This window comes from Pezoporus flaviventris, unplaced genomic scaffold (genome assembly GCF_033815535.1).
Source record: "Pezoporus flaviventris isolate CSIRO_AGI_PZ_B2104156 unplaced genomic scaffold, CSIRO_AGI_Pfla_v1 ptg000055l, whole genome shotgun sequence".
Taxonomy (NCBI): Eukaryota; Metazoa; Chordata; class Aves; order Psittaciformes; family Psittacidae; genus Pezoporus; species Pezoporus flaviventris.
In genome coordinates, this window is record NW_026892603.1 from 6,809,531 (window position 1) to 6,827,107 (window position 17,577).

Genomic DNA, 17,577 nt, shown 5'->3' on the forward strand with positions numbered 1-17,577 from the left:
AACTACTACACATGGGAGAAGACATATGAGCGTTGTATTTCTCCCTTCTTAGTATCTCCTTTCACCTGGGAATAGGATATGAATTCCTGATTGCTTTGAGCAGCGATTAGTTTTTGTAATGTATACAGCATCAGTTAGTAATCCAATGAAGCAGTAGGTACTTAGGGTAAAGTACATCTAAGTGAGCTGATGCTATCGGGGTTTGAGTTACCTGGTGCTCTGAGGTGAGAGAGGCTCATGAATGAACTGCTATGGGGAGAGGAGAATAGGAGAATGGGATGTGATTACTCCCCTATGGGACCATCAGGATTCAGTTGTGAGGAGATGCAACATTGATATAATCCTGCTGCCACCTGTTGTTTTGACTGTCCCTGTTTCAAGTAACCAGCAAAGGATCAGTTGTCAAAAAAGTAGAGAACAGCTTGACTGATTAGTGGGTTTTGCTCAGCTATTTATAATGGATTTTTTAAGAGTTCTGTTTTCCAGTCCTATTTACTTGTTTAGATTCAAAATCTGACCAAAACCAGTATATAAATTGGTCAGATTTGGTACTATTGAGATTAGAAAGGACTCGGCCAAGTGCCATTTGGCAGGTGGTTGTCTCCACAGCACTTCCTTGAATATGCTGCATCTCATGTGACAATAATAAGTAATTTTATAAACTGTTCTCCTCAGTGTTGAATATAAAGGTCTAGAATGAATTTATGATTTATGCAAGATGTGTGCATGACATGTCATGGTTGTACTTTATTTATAGATTATCTTTTTTCTTGTCTGTCATAAAACTGAGGTGAAAAAATGTCACCATTTTGCTGTCTAAAACAAACCATAAATAAACATCAAAGATTCCAGAAGAATTACACAAAACGAAGCTTTTAAAATCTGAAAACTTTCCATTGACAGTAAACTTTCTTTATACTAGAATTTGGCCTGACTCTAATTTTCCTCTTCTTTGCCACAAGCATATCTTCAGGAGCAGGAGAGGTGATGACTCCTGTCCTGTCACTAGAGGATAGGAAGAATGTGCCTGCACAGGCCTCTTAACCACATCAGCCTTGTGTCTGCTTTCTTCCCTGCTGGTTGAATAGCTTTACACAAAGTAACAGCAGTTAAAAAGTGTTCTAGCAGAAATTCTTTACTGGTTACCTTTTTATAAGAATTGCGTGTAAACCACAGCTTTTTATTCTGTCAAGAGCTTTTTCATCAACACTGCTGTTCCATTTATTTAGAAATCTGCTGCCATGGGACAAAACTCCCCTCACTGTTGATTTTTAGGTTTTTTGTTTGTTTATTTTGAACAGTTGTATCACCTCCATGATAGTTATGAAAGACCAAATCTGGAGAAGCAGGCTACACTATACTTTCCATTACAGACATTTAGTTAGATTAAAAATGAAAGGGTGGTAGGTTTTGATAGTCTTCAATCTAATTTTGGTTTTCAACGGACTTCTGCCAATGAAACATTAAAAGTTAATAGCAGACCACCAGCATATACAGCAAATGTGGGCTCCCATCTGAATTACTCTTGGTTTGTTATTGATATGATTCTTTAATGATATGACCAAAAAGAGAAAAAAAATATTATTCTATAGCCTGAGAATTATTTTATCTTTTTTTTTTTTTTTTCAAATTAAGGTTGATTTCATTAGATGATGAGAGCCATACCAAGGAATCAAACTATTCAGGTATTTTGTTTCTTTTTATCATAACTTCATAAGTGCTGTAATACATGTTTTTTTCCAGTTTTGTTTATTTCCTATTTCCTATTTTCCTGTTTTGTTTATTTCCTATATATTTGCTTCACCCAGCAAATCCCTACAAATGCATGAAACTTAAGGCCAGAAAGATCCATTTAAACTAATCTCTTACATATTATATCACACTGCAATTCATTCAATTATTGTTAGGTAGGTCGAATAGCTTGTCTTCCAAAGCATAATTCTTACATTGGGCATGTCTTCAAGGAAAGAACATACAGATTAATCCCTGGCACTGTTCAAGGCCAGGTTGGACAGGGCTTTGAGCAACCTGGTCTAGTGGGAGGTGTCCCTCTAGATGATGGGCTAGATGATCTTTAAGGTCCCTGTTGAGATCAAGAAAGTAGGCCACACCTAACATCATAGCTGACTCTACTCTGACAATGGGCTTGGACAAGATGACCCTTGGAGGTTCTTCCAGCCTAAATAATGCCATGGCTTCAATATATCTTTTTCTATTAAAGAGAATGGAGGAAAATCATTTTAACATGTGGTGTTCTATCCTCCATGAAGGTACTTAAAAAGTACTATATTAAAATCAAGACTCCTTTCAAATGTCCATTTTGATAGGCTAACTATATTGATGTCTTGAAGACATCTTATCTACTTTATTTATGGAGTTAATTTCTATTCCACTGTACAACATCCCTTTTAAAATCTGAAATATATAACTGGACATTTTTGATGTCTTGTTTCTAGAAGGTAAAATCACATTCCCATTTCTAAATCCAAGGAAATTATCTCATTTTTCTGCAACATCAAGTTAGAAGCTCATTTAAATTTTTTGTTTATCAAGACTTGGCTTCTTTTTGTCACAGCTTTCTAAGACTCGTTCTTCCTTTCTGCAGCCTGACTTATATTCCTTATCCTGGAGGTATAACTTATGAGTTAGCAGTATTAAATTATCCCAGCTTTGGCTACAGCAACTACATGACTGGCCTGAATGACCACCTCTAATAGTCTGTTAGTTGTTTGCACATTTTTTTCAAGAGTGATTTTGTGTTTACTTCCAGATGACTGCTAAAGCCATTGAATAGCAATGGATATAACAGTAAACCTTGCAGATCTAAACTAGAAACACTTCTGCTTTGCAGTTATTTCTCCTAACAACTGTTTTTTGACATCTGTTAGTTTTCATGTTCCTAATCCATTCAATATTTTCTTTCTAGATATTATGCAGTGCTAATGTTTTGGCTGGAAGGCTATGCAGTACAAAGACAAGTTGTTTCTAAACAAATATTTTTACCAAAGAAAGCTCATAGTTCTATCAAAGAAATCAGTTGAGGGTTTTTTAAACTTGGTCTGCTTTGCATAAACCCAAATTCCTTTTATTACAGGAATATTTATTATGCTTATATTCTTTTGCTGAATCCCGTACTTGAATGGGATTTGGCTAATGTTTTGTCTAGAAGTAATGGTGAGCAACCAGCCCATAGTTACCTACAATTAATGAGTCATCCTGTTAATTATTGTTGTTGTTTGGGTGGTTTTTGTAATAATGACACAATATTAGGACTTTTCTAGTGTTTTGAAGTTTCACCTATTTTGCAATTAATTAGATCAGATACCTCTTTGATGAGATATTTTAATATTCTTGGATACAAAATCTGACTTATATTTTCTTAGCAGATGTTTTCTAGAATCTCAATTACTTATGGGCTGTAAAATATTTCACTATTGTCCGTAATATAAATACCTTGCTCTGTCTCTTTCTCCATCATCTCTAAAGGAGCTGAAGTATCTTGGAATACTTCTTCCTGCTCTGCTAAATTTTTCCATCTCCCTTTACTAGTGGGTCTGTGCCATTGCTAAGATTATTTTTTTTTCCCCTTGAAGTACTCTGTATGTACTAAAGTAATACAGATGTAACGCTACTCGCAATGGAGCTGTGTTTCATCTTAGTTTTCCTCATCAACTACTTCTACTTCATAACTTTCAATTGATTATCATTTGCTCTGCATTTTCTCTTATTATACTATGGATGTTTTTAAGGTTGGCTCCACCATATTTTCCACTGAACTAAGGCAGGCTTTTAGTAACAGTTGTTCTTTCTTCGTTACGGAATTGTGGCTATTCATATCCCACCTTTCATGAACTTCTCTTTCACTTCCAACACACACTCCGCCGCCAGTCAGTGTAGGGTTGTTTTTTTCCCCTTTAGCTTTGTGCATTGTCCTTTTATGGAAGTGTCGTATATATTTGTCCTTATGCCTCTGCTATTTATATAAAGTGTAATCAGATGTGATCATCGGTCCTTAAATGACCATCTGATTCATTTCTGTCATTGTCCTAGCAAAGCCTTGTTAAAATAATATGATTCAAACAGCAAGCTGTTCTGTTTCACTTAGTTCTGAACACACCTTGAAGTTTCTATTAAAAGGGCTTGGCATTCAATTTTTATTACCCTATAGAGAATTTTATTTCTCCTTTTTAGCCTCAAGTTTGAGGCTTCCAGCAGATCTGCCTTCCAGTTCTGGCAATACTGTGACCAAGTTCTTCATTTGCCTCCAGAGCTACAGACTTAGCTGTAGAAACTAGATTTCCTCAACAGTTAATGGGGAAAGGCATGTTCAGCAGGTAACTCATCCCTCCTGTTTTGCTACATATCTTAAATGGGGTTACTGACCTGAGGAAGATGTCTTTCTCTTCACTGGTAGATGGAGATTGCTTTGACTCCACATCTAATTTAAGAGACTTGATCAAAACTAAAGGTAGTTATAGTTGGAGCACTGTGGTATTTTTTCACCTCTGATAGCCTATAACCCTCAGCTATACATTTTCTCTCCTACTGGGAGGGAAATTAGCCCATTTATTTTTCTCCAGGAGAAAAGGTGCTTTTTCTTATATACTGACCTGAGTGCTTTGGGAAAAGATTCCTTTTCCCCATTCCTGGACTTGGCTTCATGAGAAGAACATAATTACCAAGGAAGGTGATTTAGGGACTGATAAGGTCCTGGCACTTTCGTGCTCTCTCCTGGCCTTTGTTAAGTACAGGCTTCTAAAAGTGTCTCTGCTTCTGGAGGACAGCAGAGACCTGTCTGATCTCTTTAGTCACCTCAGTTGGGTGCACTCAGCCTGGAGTTGGATTAGTGTGGCAGTTGGTGATTCAAAGGAAGTTTCCCCCAAAATTATTATTCAGAAGTTTGCCTCACTTCTTAGAAACACTTGTATCTTGGGCCTTTCATCCATTGTTACCAGGTGCATTTTAAACATGAATGACATTAGCCATTGCATCTTGATCTCGTAGTGATGTTGTTTATATGCATGGTATTGTGCAAAGTGCAATTTGACATGCTTATGGCTTTTAATTACAGCTGACCATGGCAAGGATGTCACATCTACCTTACAAGAAAATTGTAACCGCAAGCAGAACTCAGGTGAAGAGACTTAAGAAAACTACCTTTAGATGTATACTGTCAGTGTACTGCAGCTCTTCCTTTATTGCTTTTTTCTTTTTTTTTTCTTTTTTTTTTTCTTCCTTTATTTAGGTGCTATAGATGACTTACTAGACCTGCAACCTGAAGAAAATGGTATGAAACATTAGTGCATGTCTAGTTCATCTGTTTTTCTATTACAGACACCAAGTATAATTTTAATCTTAGAACATAATTGTTTTCATAATCTGAAAGGTTGAATGAAATTATACAGCTGCAATATTTAAACAGTATTAAAGGAAACTCAGTATACGTTCAGAGGCACTATTCTTGATGTTATAATGTGAAGTAAACCTTACTGGGGATGAAATGCATTGTAATAGGTGATTCAAGATTAGCTATACTAGAGTATATCAAATTTACCCCACTTAAATAGGTTCCACTCTGTATACCTTACCCCTCCTATAACATTTCACAAACTTTTCTTTTGGGTTCTTCAGTTGTTATACCACAGCCCTTGGCAATACACTAGTAACAACCAGATTTTATATCAGAAATGTACAAATTATTTTGGCATATGAAAAGAGTATAAGAACTGGTGACTTCTTTCAGCCAGATAGTCGGTTAAATCAGTTATGCTGTTCTCATACACACATGAGAAAGCAGTTTTTCATTCCAGGCTCTACTCCTACCTTTACGCTTTTGTTAGATCTGTGGCAGCTCAAGGAGATGTGCTGTTTGGTTGGTTGGGTTTTTTTAACAAAGGTTGCTGTTTTCCCGTATGTAAAGATCTGTCTAAAAGTTTTATGTTGAGTTTTCATATGCACTAAGAGTACTGCCTGTAATTTCTCAATTGCTTTTCAGTCATATATCTCAAAAGAATGAATAAAAAACTTTCAACAACAATAAAAACAACTGTGGCAACTCAAAAAGCAAGTAAAGAAGCAAAGAAAAAAATCCCTTAGTGTAGTTAAGTCAGTCAGATTGAGAGAGTAATTTGGGATATTTAAAGCACTGCCTTCATGGTAGGTAAGGAAGAGAGAATTTGCAAACACCTTGACTTTGGATTTGCCATGGGCAGTCTCTTGCACTGTGGGGATGGGGAAATTACCCATATGGGGAATCACCCATGAAGGCAGAAACAGGGAAAGTTCCTCAGCTGTCTGTTCAGAAGCAGCCCTAATATGTGGGTAGATAAAGTAGTGATGACTTCTTTTCTGTGATTAATAAAAAAAGGTGAGTGCATGTCTGATAAAGGTCCTTTTTTCTTCTGGTTTTACCCTTACTCAGTTCCGTTCCTTATTGGACCTTCTTAGTGGAGATACAGATAATGCGTACAACTGTTGGTCATACAGGTTTATCTATGTCAGTTGGAAGGCTTTTTGTTAAGTCAGATAGTTAACCAATAGGAAAACAGTTGTGGGGTAGTTACATCAGATAAGGAAGATTATGTTAATGTTACAATATCAGCCATTTACCCTAATTTTACACACTAGCTAGCTTTAGACTAGTGAATATTGTATTATTTTAAGTGAAGCAGTTCAGTTAGAGTTACCTTTTAGTGTGTTTCAGAATCAATTCGTTATCCTAAGTTTCCAATCATGCATCATTGTAAATGTTTTTAGTTTCTCTTCCCATTTTTTTTTTATTTTTACCAAAAAAATGAGGTGTGTTTGCAGTGAGCATTGCTAGAGGCTTTTTTCAAACAACTACAAAAATATAATGACATTCCTTTTTCAGTGTTTTATTGGGAATTTGGGGCTTTTTTTCATGGACATTTATAAGCTTAGGTCTGCATGTGCAGACAGAAAAAAAAGATTTTGACTGAAAATGAGCTGTGAAAACAGAAACAGGAAAAGAAATAATAGAACATTTATGGGTGAGGTGATAAAGTCCATATCATTCTAGTAAATTGCAGAAGTACTACATGAGTAATATCTCAATAAGCAAGGCCGGTTTCAAGATGACATTTATTGCCAACAAGAGTAGAACTTACCACTGCTTACTTGAGGTAACCTGAGCATAAGCACCACCCTGTCCTCCCCTGCCCTGGGTGCGTTGTCCCTGCGGGAATACTGGGAGGACAACGACTGAGATGAGAAATGGTGACTCCTGTGATTTCTGGTGATCGTTCACACTACAGCAAGACCAGCTCATCAGATGTAAAGCTATATGTTGTACTTTCTCCCCCAGTAAAAATGGGACTACTACAATGGGATACCCAGGTGACTCCGAGTTTTGCACTGAGCTGTGCTGCTGCAAAGCTTTTGTTCCATTGTAGGTCATTTGTGGTTAGGTGCAGTGTTGGCTGTATGTCTTAGTAGATCTGTTACTGATGATGCAGCCTTTGCACCTCCCCCTGCAAACCTTCCAAGTTCATGAAGGGGCCTCCTGAAATCACCTTTGAGATGGTGATGCCCTGTAGAGATCAGAGTTCTTAAGTGCCTTTGAATTAGCAAATGTGTTTTCCCTACAGAAGGCTTTACCCCTCTGACTCACCTGGTGAATAACTTGAGGGGGATTGTAGATGCTTGGACAACATTAACATTCTTTGCTGTTTATCTGAAGATGGGAAAGCAGCCTAAAAATTTGTAAGAACAAATTGTCTTCTACAGTATTTTAGTTCTAGTCTAGTGGGAACATCAGGAGAATTGACGTATTTATAATGTTTCTATTTCTAGTTTTCGATCCTTGTCAAGGCATACAGAGGTATATAAAAATGTGAATTAGAATGGAACCGAATCTCACAGCTGACTTCAGTAATGAATAAAATCCTTATGTGTTGGTTTGTTTGTTTCTTGGTACGTAGGTGTGGATTCTGACTCATCTGCCTATTTTGAAATAGTTTTGTGCTTTTTTTCTCCTCTGACTCAACTTCAGCCATTTCACTATAAATTATTACAGCTATTGAAAGGGAACTTTCCTGAGAAGGCAGTTGCATTTAAATTAAATGGCCTGTTGCAACCACTTTGCTACTGTCAGTCTTTTACCCTAACCAGAAAGGGTTAAAGACATCTTTGCAAGTTGTATGCAACTTGGAGAGCTCAGCTGATCTACCTGAACTTTGGAAAACTGAAGTTGCTTCTGTGCCTTACCACAAGTTTGAAGCAAGCATAATTAAGATAAACTGATCTGGCTATCAGTAACATAACATTATCAACACTGTTAACTACCATTTTTTGTACTCTGTGTACTCCCACAGTGGAGCTCTAGTTTCCAAGTACAATAACTCTTGGGCTTCCTTGATAGTTCTTTCACTTTCCAAATATTTTGTAAGCTATAGAAAAGGATTACGATCCTGGTCACATGTTCCATGTATTTTATATAGCCATTTAACATTTCTAAAATAGGAAAAAAATGATTTTAAGGAGTAATGGCTCAAGTGATCTAAGAGCTTCTTCAGCTGCAGTTCTGGTGCTAGAAAACTAGCAAGGGGAATCAGAAGGAAAGTGGCCCCAATTATTTCTCAGCAGCATAAGATAGGAAAAATAAAGATACTGCAACACTGAACAGTGTAGAAATCTCACTCTCTGTAGAGTTGCCTGTTCTTATGGGGAAATAGCAAATAACTCAAGCACTGGTTAGAAGGTCATAAAGGTGATCTTAAGTGTGTTCTCACAAAATTCCAGAATAATGCTCAACTTTTATTTATTTAAAATTTATACCATTCTGGGGGTTGATAGCTTTATATAATACTTCAAAAAGCAACATAAAAGTAGTCTTCTCCAATGTTTTAAATATTAGACTATGTAATGATTTTGGTGTGGTGTTCAATAGATTTTTTTTAAGCATACTTGTAATACTGATTTCAATGAGAAATGAGTCTTAACAGCAGTTAGGTTATCTAAGATAACTGAGGAATTATTTGTTGTATAAGCTACAAGTCCAGATATCCAAAAGAATTAGGTCTAAAATAGAAAACAGCAAATATTCCTGTAAAAATACTCCATCTCACTTAACGTGCAAAACATAGGTTGACTATTTTTAAAAGGTTCCTTCTTTTCTTTGTTCATCTAAAATATGATTTCTCTTGACTTTCTTGTTCTGAGACAGCTTCAAAGAATCAGTTTGTGAGGTCCTTGGAGTCAGAACCTGGTGATAACATGGTGTTACTGAATGAGATTCTCAACGGTTCCTCCCCAGACGATGGGGAATTCAGCAAAGAGTGGACAGCTGTTTTTGGACAGGTTGCACTTGCTGATCTCACCATGAACTCTTCAGCTGGAGATACGGAAAGTACTTCATCATCTGTGGCACCAATGCTGTCAGGCTACTTGCCATCACAGCTGTTAGACCAAAACATGAATGACTTGCAGTCATCTTTACATGGTGAGAACTCATCTTGTTCTGCTATTCAGTTTTAGGTTTTTGAGTATGGGTTTCTGCTATGCAGAAGCTTATGTGACAGCTTATGTTGTACCATAGCTGCAGAAACCTTCAAGTTGAAGTACAGTGTGGCCTGTAGAAAAAAATGTGAGTAGCGTATTTGTTTTTCTAGCTGTGCGCATTCAGTGTTTGTGAATGAAGTACCCAGAACCTGAAGTCAAAATTACCGTCTTGAATGTTTTCATTGAGTTTCTGAAATGTTTTGTAGGCCTTTGAGTTTTTGTTGGTTTTTTTTTTCTGTAACAGAAAATCTGCTTGAGTTGGTTTTACTGTTTAATTCACAACTGTCTCTGTTAAGGGGCCAAAGAACCAAAAATGATTACTGTATTTTGTCTTGGAATACTATTTCTAAACAACGTGGTGAAAATCAGTTGCAGTCATTCATTTTCTGGGTTTTTTGTTTTGTTGTTTTGGTTTGGGTTTTTTTCCCCTAAAGCATCCCATACTGTTGTGTGCAGGGTTATGGCTAAGGATAGAATGGGTTTTCTCATCCTAGCAATCATACAGGTGGATTCCTCTTTTAGGCTGGTTATCAACTCTTTCTTTGAGAGATGCAACTCTTTCTTTCCCTTTTATTTTATACAGTTCATTTTCTTGGGTTTTCCAAGCTGCTGCTGGGAGGAGAGGAAAGAGGGGGGAAACTAGGGCAGAGCTTTCCTGCTGCTGCTTTGGCATTGAGGAGGGGAGGGAGGAAAGCAGACTGGTGATAACCAGCCAACAGCAACTACCTTCATCCTCCCCACAGTCCTGCTAGATTTCTCCTAGGGCTTTGCAGGCTAGAGGAGGACCTTGCCTTTTTAGGCTCTAACCCAAGTAGTTTAAATCTCATCTGGGGAAGAGTGATGTAGGAAAGACTAGCAGACTGATTCCATCCTGAAGACTACTTCTTGGAACCCGTGCAAATGGTATAATCATACATGATGTAAAATGACCTGTGACATTTTGGCAAGAACAAAGGCAGGCAAATTTACCTGATAAATACAGTTACCACCAGCACTCCTAAAGCCAGATACTTGTGTTCACTGACTTCAGCGTTTAGATGGAAACTGGGGGAGCGAAATTTGCAATGATGCACAGTTTTAGATAAATTTTTATGATGAGGTCATGCATACATGAGTATGATTGATAGAGTGAAGAGGGACTGGAAGAGTGTAGGATTTGACCTCATAAAATATGAGCTGAAAAAAAATCAAGAGGTTTAGTCATTGCATGATCAAATTAAACAGTTTGTGACAGAAGCAGACATGGTATCTATTGAAAGGGAAAAAAAGAACAATGAGAAAAACCTTTTCTTGAGACAGAGACATAAAGAGATTTAAGCAAAGTACTTAAAATGGCAACAAATATTATGGGATTAAATTTTTTCAGAGTTTTTACGTATTTTTATATGTAAACATGTTTTTGAAGGAAAAATATTTTTGAGGTGGAGATGAAAAACGGGCTGGGTACCCTTTCTGAGGCTGTTGATACAGCTCTCATTTGTACAAGACACTGGCACTGGCTGTGCTGTTTGCACTTCAGAATCTGAGCTCACGTATTTTTCATTCAAGGAACGCTACAAGTGGAAAATCCATTCCAGTCAACATGGTATCCGAAAACCTTTTTGAATAAGAAAAGGAATAAATCTGAAATGGAAGAATAAAACATGTTGATGTTTCCAAATGAAATTCCAGGGGAAAGATTTGTCAAAAGATTATAGTAATTGATCTGCTGGCATTTGAAAACTCAGGGCTAATCAGCTGAGTGATTGTATCTGATAATCACCATGTTCCCAGTTGACTCTGGTTGCCAAGTAAAATTCATTTTTTAAACTAACTTTCATAGACTGTTTTCCTTTTTAAGTTTTGTGTTTCTCATTCTCTAACAGAAGGTGAAATTCTGGCCATTTTATATCTTGTCAAATCTGAGATTTAATCTTAAACTGCATTTCACTTCACAGCATTTCTTTCATAATCTGATTTTATCAACAAATGTGGAAACAGAGACTTCATTTTTTATTTTTTTGTAACCAAATACTAACCAGAGTTTAAACATATCTCAACATCCAAGTTGCAAATGTTAGAATAAGTGAATTAGGGATATTTTTGCTGAGCACTTGTGATACATCCCTACACTTTTTTTTTTTCCCTCCAAATTGGTAGGATTGCTTAATAATTATTCAAGTGTGAGGTGCTACACTGGAGCCTCAATGTTGCATACTTCCTGTGTGAATTTGGCCTTAAGACCCTAAAGATTCTTAAAACTCACATGCTTAACTTTAAGCACATTAACTTTTCTATTAACTTCAGTGGGATTACTTACTTATTTTACGTTAAGCACACTCATAAATCTTTGGGGCTTTGTTTTCTTTCTGCCTCAGATCTTAATCTGTAAAACAGGCACAATGCTATGCAGGTTATAAACTGCTATGGTCAGGAATTCCCAGCTCAGATTTTTTTCTGGCTGTATTTATAGGCAGGATCTAGCACAATGAGACTTTGAATTGTTACAAGACTACCAGGTGCTGGTTTAAAATACATATAATTGTGTGTGTGTGTGTGTGTGTGTGTGTATAAGAAACAAAGCATGCTCCCAAGAAATCTTTTATATTTTCCTCCAGTTGCAGCTCTGTAGTTTGGTTGTCTTTTCACTTTTTCAGCATTAGCTTTCTCTTTCATGAAGGTTATGGCTTCATTTACTTATTCAGACCACTAAGGGCTCCTCTTCATCTTCCCTATATGTGCATATATTCTGGTTGATAAGAAAATGTGCAGCTCACCATTTCTATTTCTAATTTTATTGTGGTAGCATTTGTGAAGATGCTAGCTAAAAAGTAAGCCGTTTGGTTTCCTTGCTGTCTCAGCAATAATCTTTTGTCTAGTCATGTAGCAAAGCCGTCCTGTGAACAGGCAAACCAGAACAGGCTTAGGCCCAGCAACTGTTTTCAAACTGATAGGCTGCAGTTGGTTTTGTTTGTTCTCTGTAGCTCACTGTGAGTGGACACTAAAAACATAATTCATGAAAGTATTTAATAAAAATTCTGGCAGACTTTCCTGGTAAGTTAGTAAGTAACTTCCAGGTAAGGTGGGTAAGTTAATTATGAAAGCATCACAACTTTTCTGAAGCATTTTTGGTTGGATGATTTTGTTGCTGCTGTTAGGTTTTTTTTGTTTCCTAAGTGGTGTTTGAGCTACCTGTGTTTCAGTGAACAGAAAACCAGACCACAGCATCTCTCCCGAGGGATGGCCATGCTACTTACCCAGCCTTAGTCCAGGGACTCAAAAGCAGGGCTCCAAAACAGTTAAGTGGTCTGCAGTGTTTTGTTCTGTGGTTTGCCAGTCTCATCAGTGTAAACCAACATCAGTGAGGTCTGGGGGAGCCAACTCCTGATCTCACTGAAGTCACTGGGACTTGCACAGTATTGTATTGCCATACAATTTATCCATTGCCATCCACTGACATGGGAAAACACTTTATAGCAATGCATCTCCAAACACCCCGAAAGCACTGCAGTTTACTGTAGTTTGTGTAATGTCCTCTGCCATACTCCTCATTTGTAACACAAGCAGAGAAAATGCCTGGAAAAGTATGTCATTCTGAAGTGTTAGGGCCATACTTTTCATTATTTATGATTAAAATTTTCTTATTCGAAAGAGTAAACTTCAAAATCTCTTTTTTTCAGGGGGCACAGGCTAACTCATAAGCCTTTGTCACCCTTGCCTAGAACAAACATATGTGAGCACTTTGCATTTAGATTTTGAAGAACTTTTTTCTTTCCTTAGAGATACAGAGGATATTTGTGGCTTTAAATTTCCTTCTTAATTCATATTATTTCATACAAACACTGTTCTTGCCACTTTTTAATAACACAGCTTGAGCTTCAGACCTTTTATATTCAAGGTAAGGTCAAAGAGTGATGAGAATAATCAGAGAGAGGAAGGGGTTTTGTGACTTATACAGTAACTGTCAGTAAAGTACAGCAACTGGGTACCAGTATCTGATGGGGGGGGGGGGGGGGGGGGAAGACAAAATGATTAGAAAAGGATGTGAAAGCATGAACTTGTAGAAAAAACAGAATGAATAAGGAAATGCTAACTGGGTACAGATGAGTATCCTGTTTGTTCATACTGCAGAGTTAGCTATGCCAGATCCCTGAGATGGATGGATAATTAATCAGGCTGTACTTAAAGGAGATGTTACTGAAAGTAGAAATGTGACCTCCAGTCTTCTAAATGTGATAAAGCATGAGAATTTAAGTATCTTAAGCCAAGGATAAAAATGCTCAGGTTTTTTCCTAATACATTTCTGAACTAGGGGTCACCACTTCTACTTCATTTTCCTTAGTTCATCTGGCATCACTAACTGTATTTATCATTACTTTCTTGTAGCTATGGAATATGCATATAAGAACAAAAGATTGTTAATACCCAGTTTCACTTTTTCCTGCATAGTTACTCTTTTCCTTATGAGACGACCCTTTCAGATGAAGAATAAAGAAATGCTCCATTAAAACCTAGTTTTAAGTTAACTCAAAGTAGTGCATCTTGAATTCAGTTCTTCAAAGCACTTTTCAAGATTTTATTCTTTTTCCATAATTAATTATTTCAAAATTAACTAAAAAATCTGGGGTCTCTAAATATTTTTTTTTTCTGGAATAGTTGACAAAATGGAAGTGTTTGGAACTGTACAGAAAGGTGGAAAAAATGTTTAGCGTATGTGATATTTTCACCCAAATGTAAGTAAGTGATACTCTTCTCCCTGTGGCTATGCTTAACTGCTGTACTAGCCTTTCAGTGAACAAGTATTAACTGTGATTAGATAAAAGAAACAAGAGAAAATCTTCTTTTTTAGCCAGGTTAAAGGTTTGAAAGGAGTACAGTTGCCTGAATCTAGAGGTGATGGAAGTGATCCACAGATATTCTTTTCTTAAGGATGTTGCTTGTTTGAAATATCTGGCTGCAGATTTCTTGTGTAGAAGGAAAGATATGAACAACCATAACCATAAATGTTTTGCTCACTTGTGTGATGTGCGCATAGTGCTGCCAGACACTTGGAGTTAACAGAGTCATTTTTCATGCTAATGCTGCTGTATTATTGAATTTTAGGATGGGCAGCTAACAGTGTGAGCCCGCCATCTATACCACAGCCAGCACAGAAACCAAACAGCCTGAATGTGAACGCTAACAAGACACCCCCCTTGAGAGGTGATTCAGTCATGTATTTTTTCAGTTACTTTGCTTTTCCTTTTTAGCTGTGACTCTTGTATCTTTCTGGTTACTCTATCTTCCAGCTACTCTATCGTAATAAAACCTATATTTATAGTAGTTACATGTCAATAAGCTTGTGCTCACTAATGAATCACTTTGTTTCGGTGCTGATTATATGTATATTTCTTTGGTAGGCTTCAGTGCTTGTAGTATGTCAGGAGGGTACTTTGTGTTACTATGTAATGAGGGAGTTGAAACTACAGTTTCTTCTGCTACTTTAATTTTGAGTCACCCAGAATAGCGTGTGCATGCACTTTGTCTATGCTGAACAACGTTTTGAAGCTCTAGGAGGATATTGTGGCTAAAATACAGGCTACTGATAAGGCAGAAGAGCCCTAATTGCAAATTTTGTTTATAACATACATCATACCAGTAATCGTCTGTTTGAAACGTCATTCACTTAATGCAGCTGAGCCAAGAGCGCTCAGTTGGCATCTACTGAGACAAAGCCGTGCTGATTTTGACTAGGGTTTTCTGGATAAGTGAACCAAAAATATGTTGAATCCTTATTGCTGGTTTGTAGCCTGTTCTGTGCATTCTCATTTGATCAGAGGCTATGTCGAAGATGTTCAGTTCAGAAGAAGAGTAACTTGTGTTTCTTCCCCTGCCTCCTGGGATTAAAAGACTGATGTTTTTCAGCTCAGCAAAACAAAAAAAAAAGAGGGTTAAGGTGTTTTGGAAGCTCTTTTGGAAATGAGTGTGATACAACAGCCACGGTGCTTCACCAGAAAAAAGAAACAGCCTTCAGCTGCTTTGAAATCTGTGTTTATGAAAATGGCATATACTCCAGCCTTGCAGAGCCTAAGATGAATGTCATGCCAGGCAGAGTCTATTTTACCCATAAATTCCTTGTGTCAGAAGGAATGCTTTCATGGAACATCATCTCTCTGAGTGGAAGAGCACAATTTACTTCACTATCAATACAATACTTATTTTATTACCAGTATAATTAAGCATAGGGTCACAAAAAACAAAGCAAGTGATGGTGGACCTTCCTTATAGCAGCCAAAATTGTCACTGCTTTAACCTGAACATCTGCCCTGTTGGAATAAGAGAAGGTAGGAGACCTTTGTGAAATCTGCAAATCAGTATAGACACATTAGGTGCAATAGTCCAACATATTCCTGGCTCACTTTTTTTTTTTATAAAAATCAAATAATACACTCTAATACTAGAAGCTGTACTTGGGACTGGCTCTCAAACATATCCCCTCTCTCTCCAACCAATACCTTCCCATTAAACTTTGTTCCAGATGAGTAATGACCTTGTGTGGTCATATATAGGGGGGGACAGAACAGTTGCACGAACTGGAGCTAGGTGAAGGAGTTTAGTCCTGTAATAGAGGTTGAAAGTAAAGTTTGCCCTCACTTTCCTTTTAGTTTGTTGCAGGCATGCAGGTACATTGCAGACAAAATATCTTTCATGAAATGAAGCTAGACAGGGTGAGATTGTTTCTACTTTTAAGTAAAGCATTCCTGTACTTACCATGGTAGGAGGCATACAAAATGCACAAGCGGACAGATGTAAAACATTTATTCTTACTAAAGTTCTACGTTCAGTTAAAGGTAGTGTTTAAAAATGCCATCACTCATTCTGATTTTCTTCTCAGAAGTGCCCTTAGTAATAAATTAGACAATAGCATAGCATTTGTTTGACCTCAGTCAAACACTCAGTCAGTTTTGTTTTAAAATAGCTGACAAGTCTGCACTCTTTTCACTTTTTTTTTTTTCTTCCAGAGCCTACAAAGAATCCTAAAGACTTGACTGCCTGGTTCAGTCTCTTTGCTGACCTTGACCCGTTATCCAATCCTGATGCTGTTGGGAAAACTGATAAGGAACATGAATTGCTTAATGCATGACTCAGCTGCCTATGGTAACTCACATTCTTCCATTCATCAACACTATTTTGGAGTTTTAAAAAAAAAACCTAAATGAAAATTAGTATGCTATCGTGAAACTGTGAAGTATGTGCCATGATAATAAAACTAAAGGGAATGAATCCCCTTTTATATAGGTACAGTTATTTGCTCTTGTTTTGTATAAAGAGTTCGCATTTATTTTCTACGTGGATTTACAAGAATTAGGGCAGATTTCTTGCCAAATTAGATTATCAGCTGAAACACTGTCTTTGCCTGAGGTGATGCAAAGCTAACACTGGAGTGAAATACAAATTGCAGACCTATTTTTTTATAATGTTTCTTGAGTAAATGAAAAACAACATGTAACTGGGGAGGCTGCATGAGTCCGACATCTATCATGTATATAAAATATATATCAATGCTCTGTTAAAATGCCAACTAAATTTGTTTTGTTAGTACTTGCAGTGAAAAGCCTGTGCCAGGGCTAATTATTGAAGAAATGCAATTGGGTCCATGCAGCCATGGAAATTGCACCCTTTCTGATTTAACTTCTTAGACAAACTGCACTACATAAATAGAAGTCATGCCCAGCAGGCTTCTTTTCTAAAGTTTCTCTCCATTGCACCAACAGAATTTACACCTGTTTGCAGAAGTTTCTGACAACTGATGCTTTACCATGCTTTCAAAACATTCATATTTCTGTTGGGAGTATTTTTCATCCAGTTTCTTTCTGAAGCATGTGTTATTTTGAGCTTGCTTTGACATTAACTCTTTAATAAAATGATTTTTGACAAAAAGGACCTTTTATTCCCACTGGAATGCTGGTGCACTGTTGAATTGGTACGTAATAAGCATCTGAGAATAAAACATATGACCAGTTTTAGACAGTACCTAATAACTTGCCCTGTTTCAGAATAGTAATCCAGTAGGACAGTAAGAAAATCTGAACACATTTG

General features: G+C 37.0%; 1 protein-coding gene across 5 annotated transcripts in view; it reads left to right on the forward strand.

Annotated features, from left to right (window-relative positions):
• Window positions 1-16,781, forward strand: part of ICA1 (islet cell autoantigen 1) — a 71,328-nt gene extending 54,547 nt beyond the window's left edge. For 3 of the 5 annotated variants that reach the window (XM_061469280.1, XM_061469281.1, XM_061469278.1), the window contains 6 exons: window positions 1,636-1,685; window positions 5,072-5,134; window positions 5,246-5,287; window positions 9,185-9,460; window positions 14,602-14,700; window positions 16,500-16,781. In XM_061469280.1, the coding sequence (XP_061325264.1) occupies window positions 1,636-1,685; window positions 5,072-5,134; window positions 5,246-5,287; window positions 9,185-9,460; window positions 14,602-14,700; window positions 16,500-16,621 (652 nt within the window). In that variant the 3' untranslated portion in view covers window positions 16,622-16,781. The remainder of the gene's footprint in view (window positions 1-1,635; window positions 1,686-5,071; window positions 5,135-5,245; window positions 5,288-9,184; window positions 9,461-14,601; window positions 14,701-16,499) is intronic. The other 2 variants (XM_061469277.1, XM_061469279.1) reach the window with 1 other exon arrangement.
• Window positions 16,782-17,577: the final 796 nt, after the last annotated feature.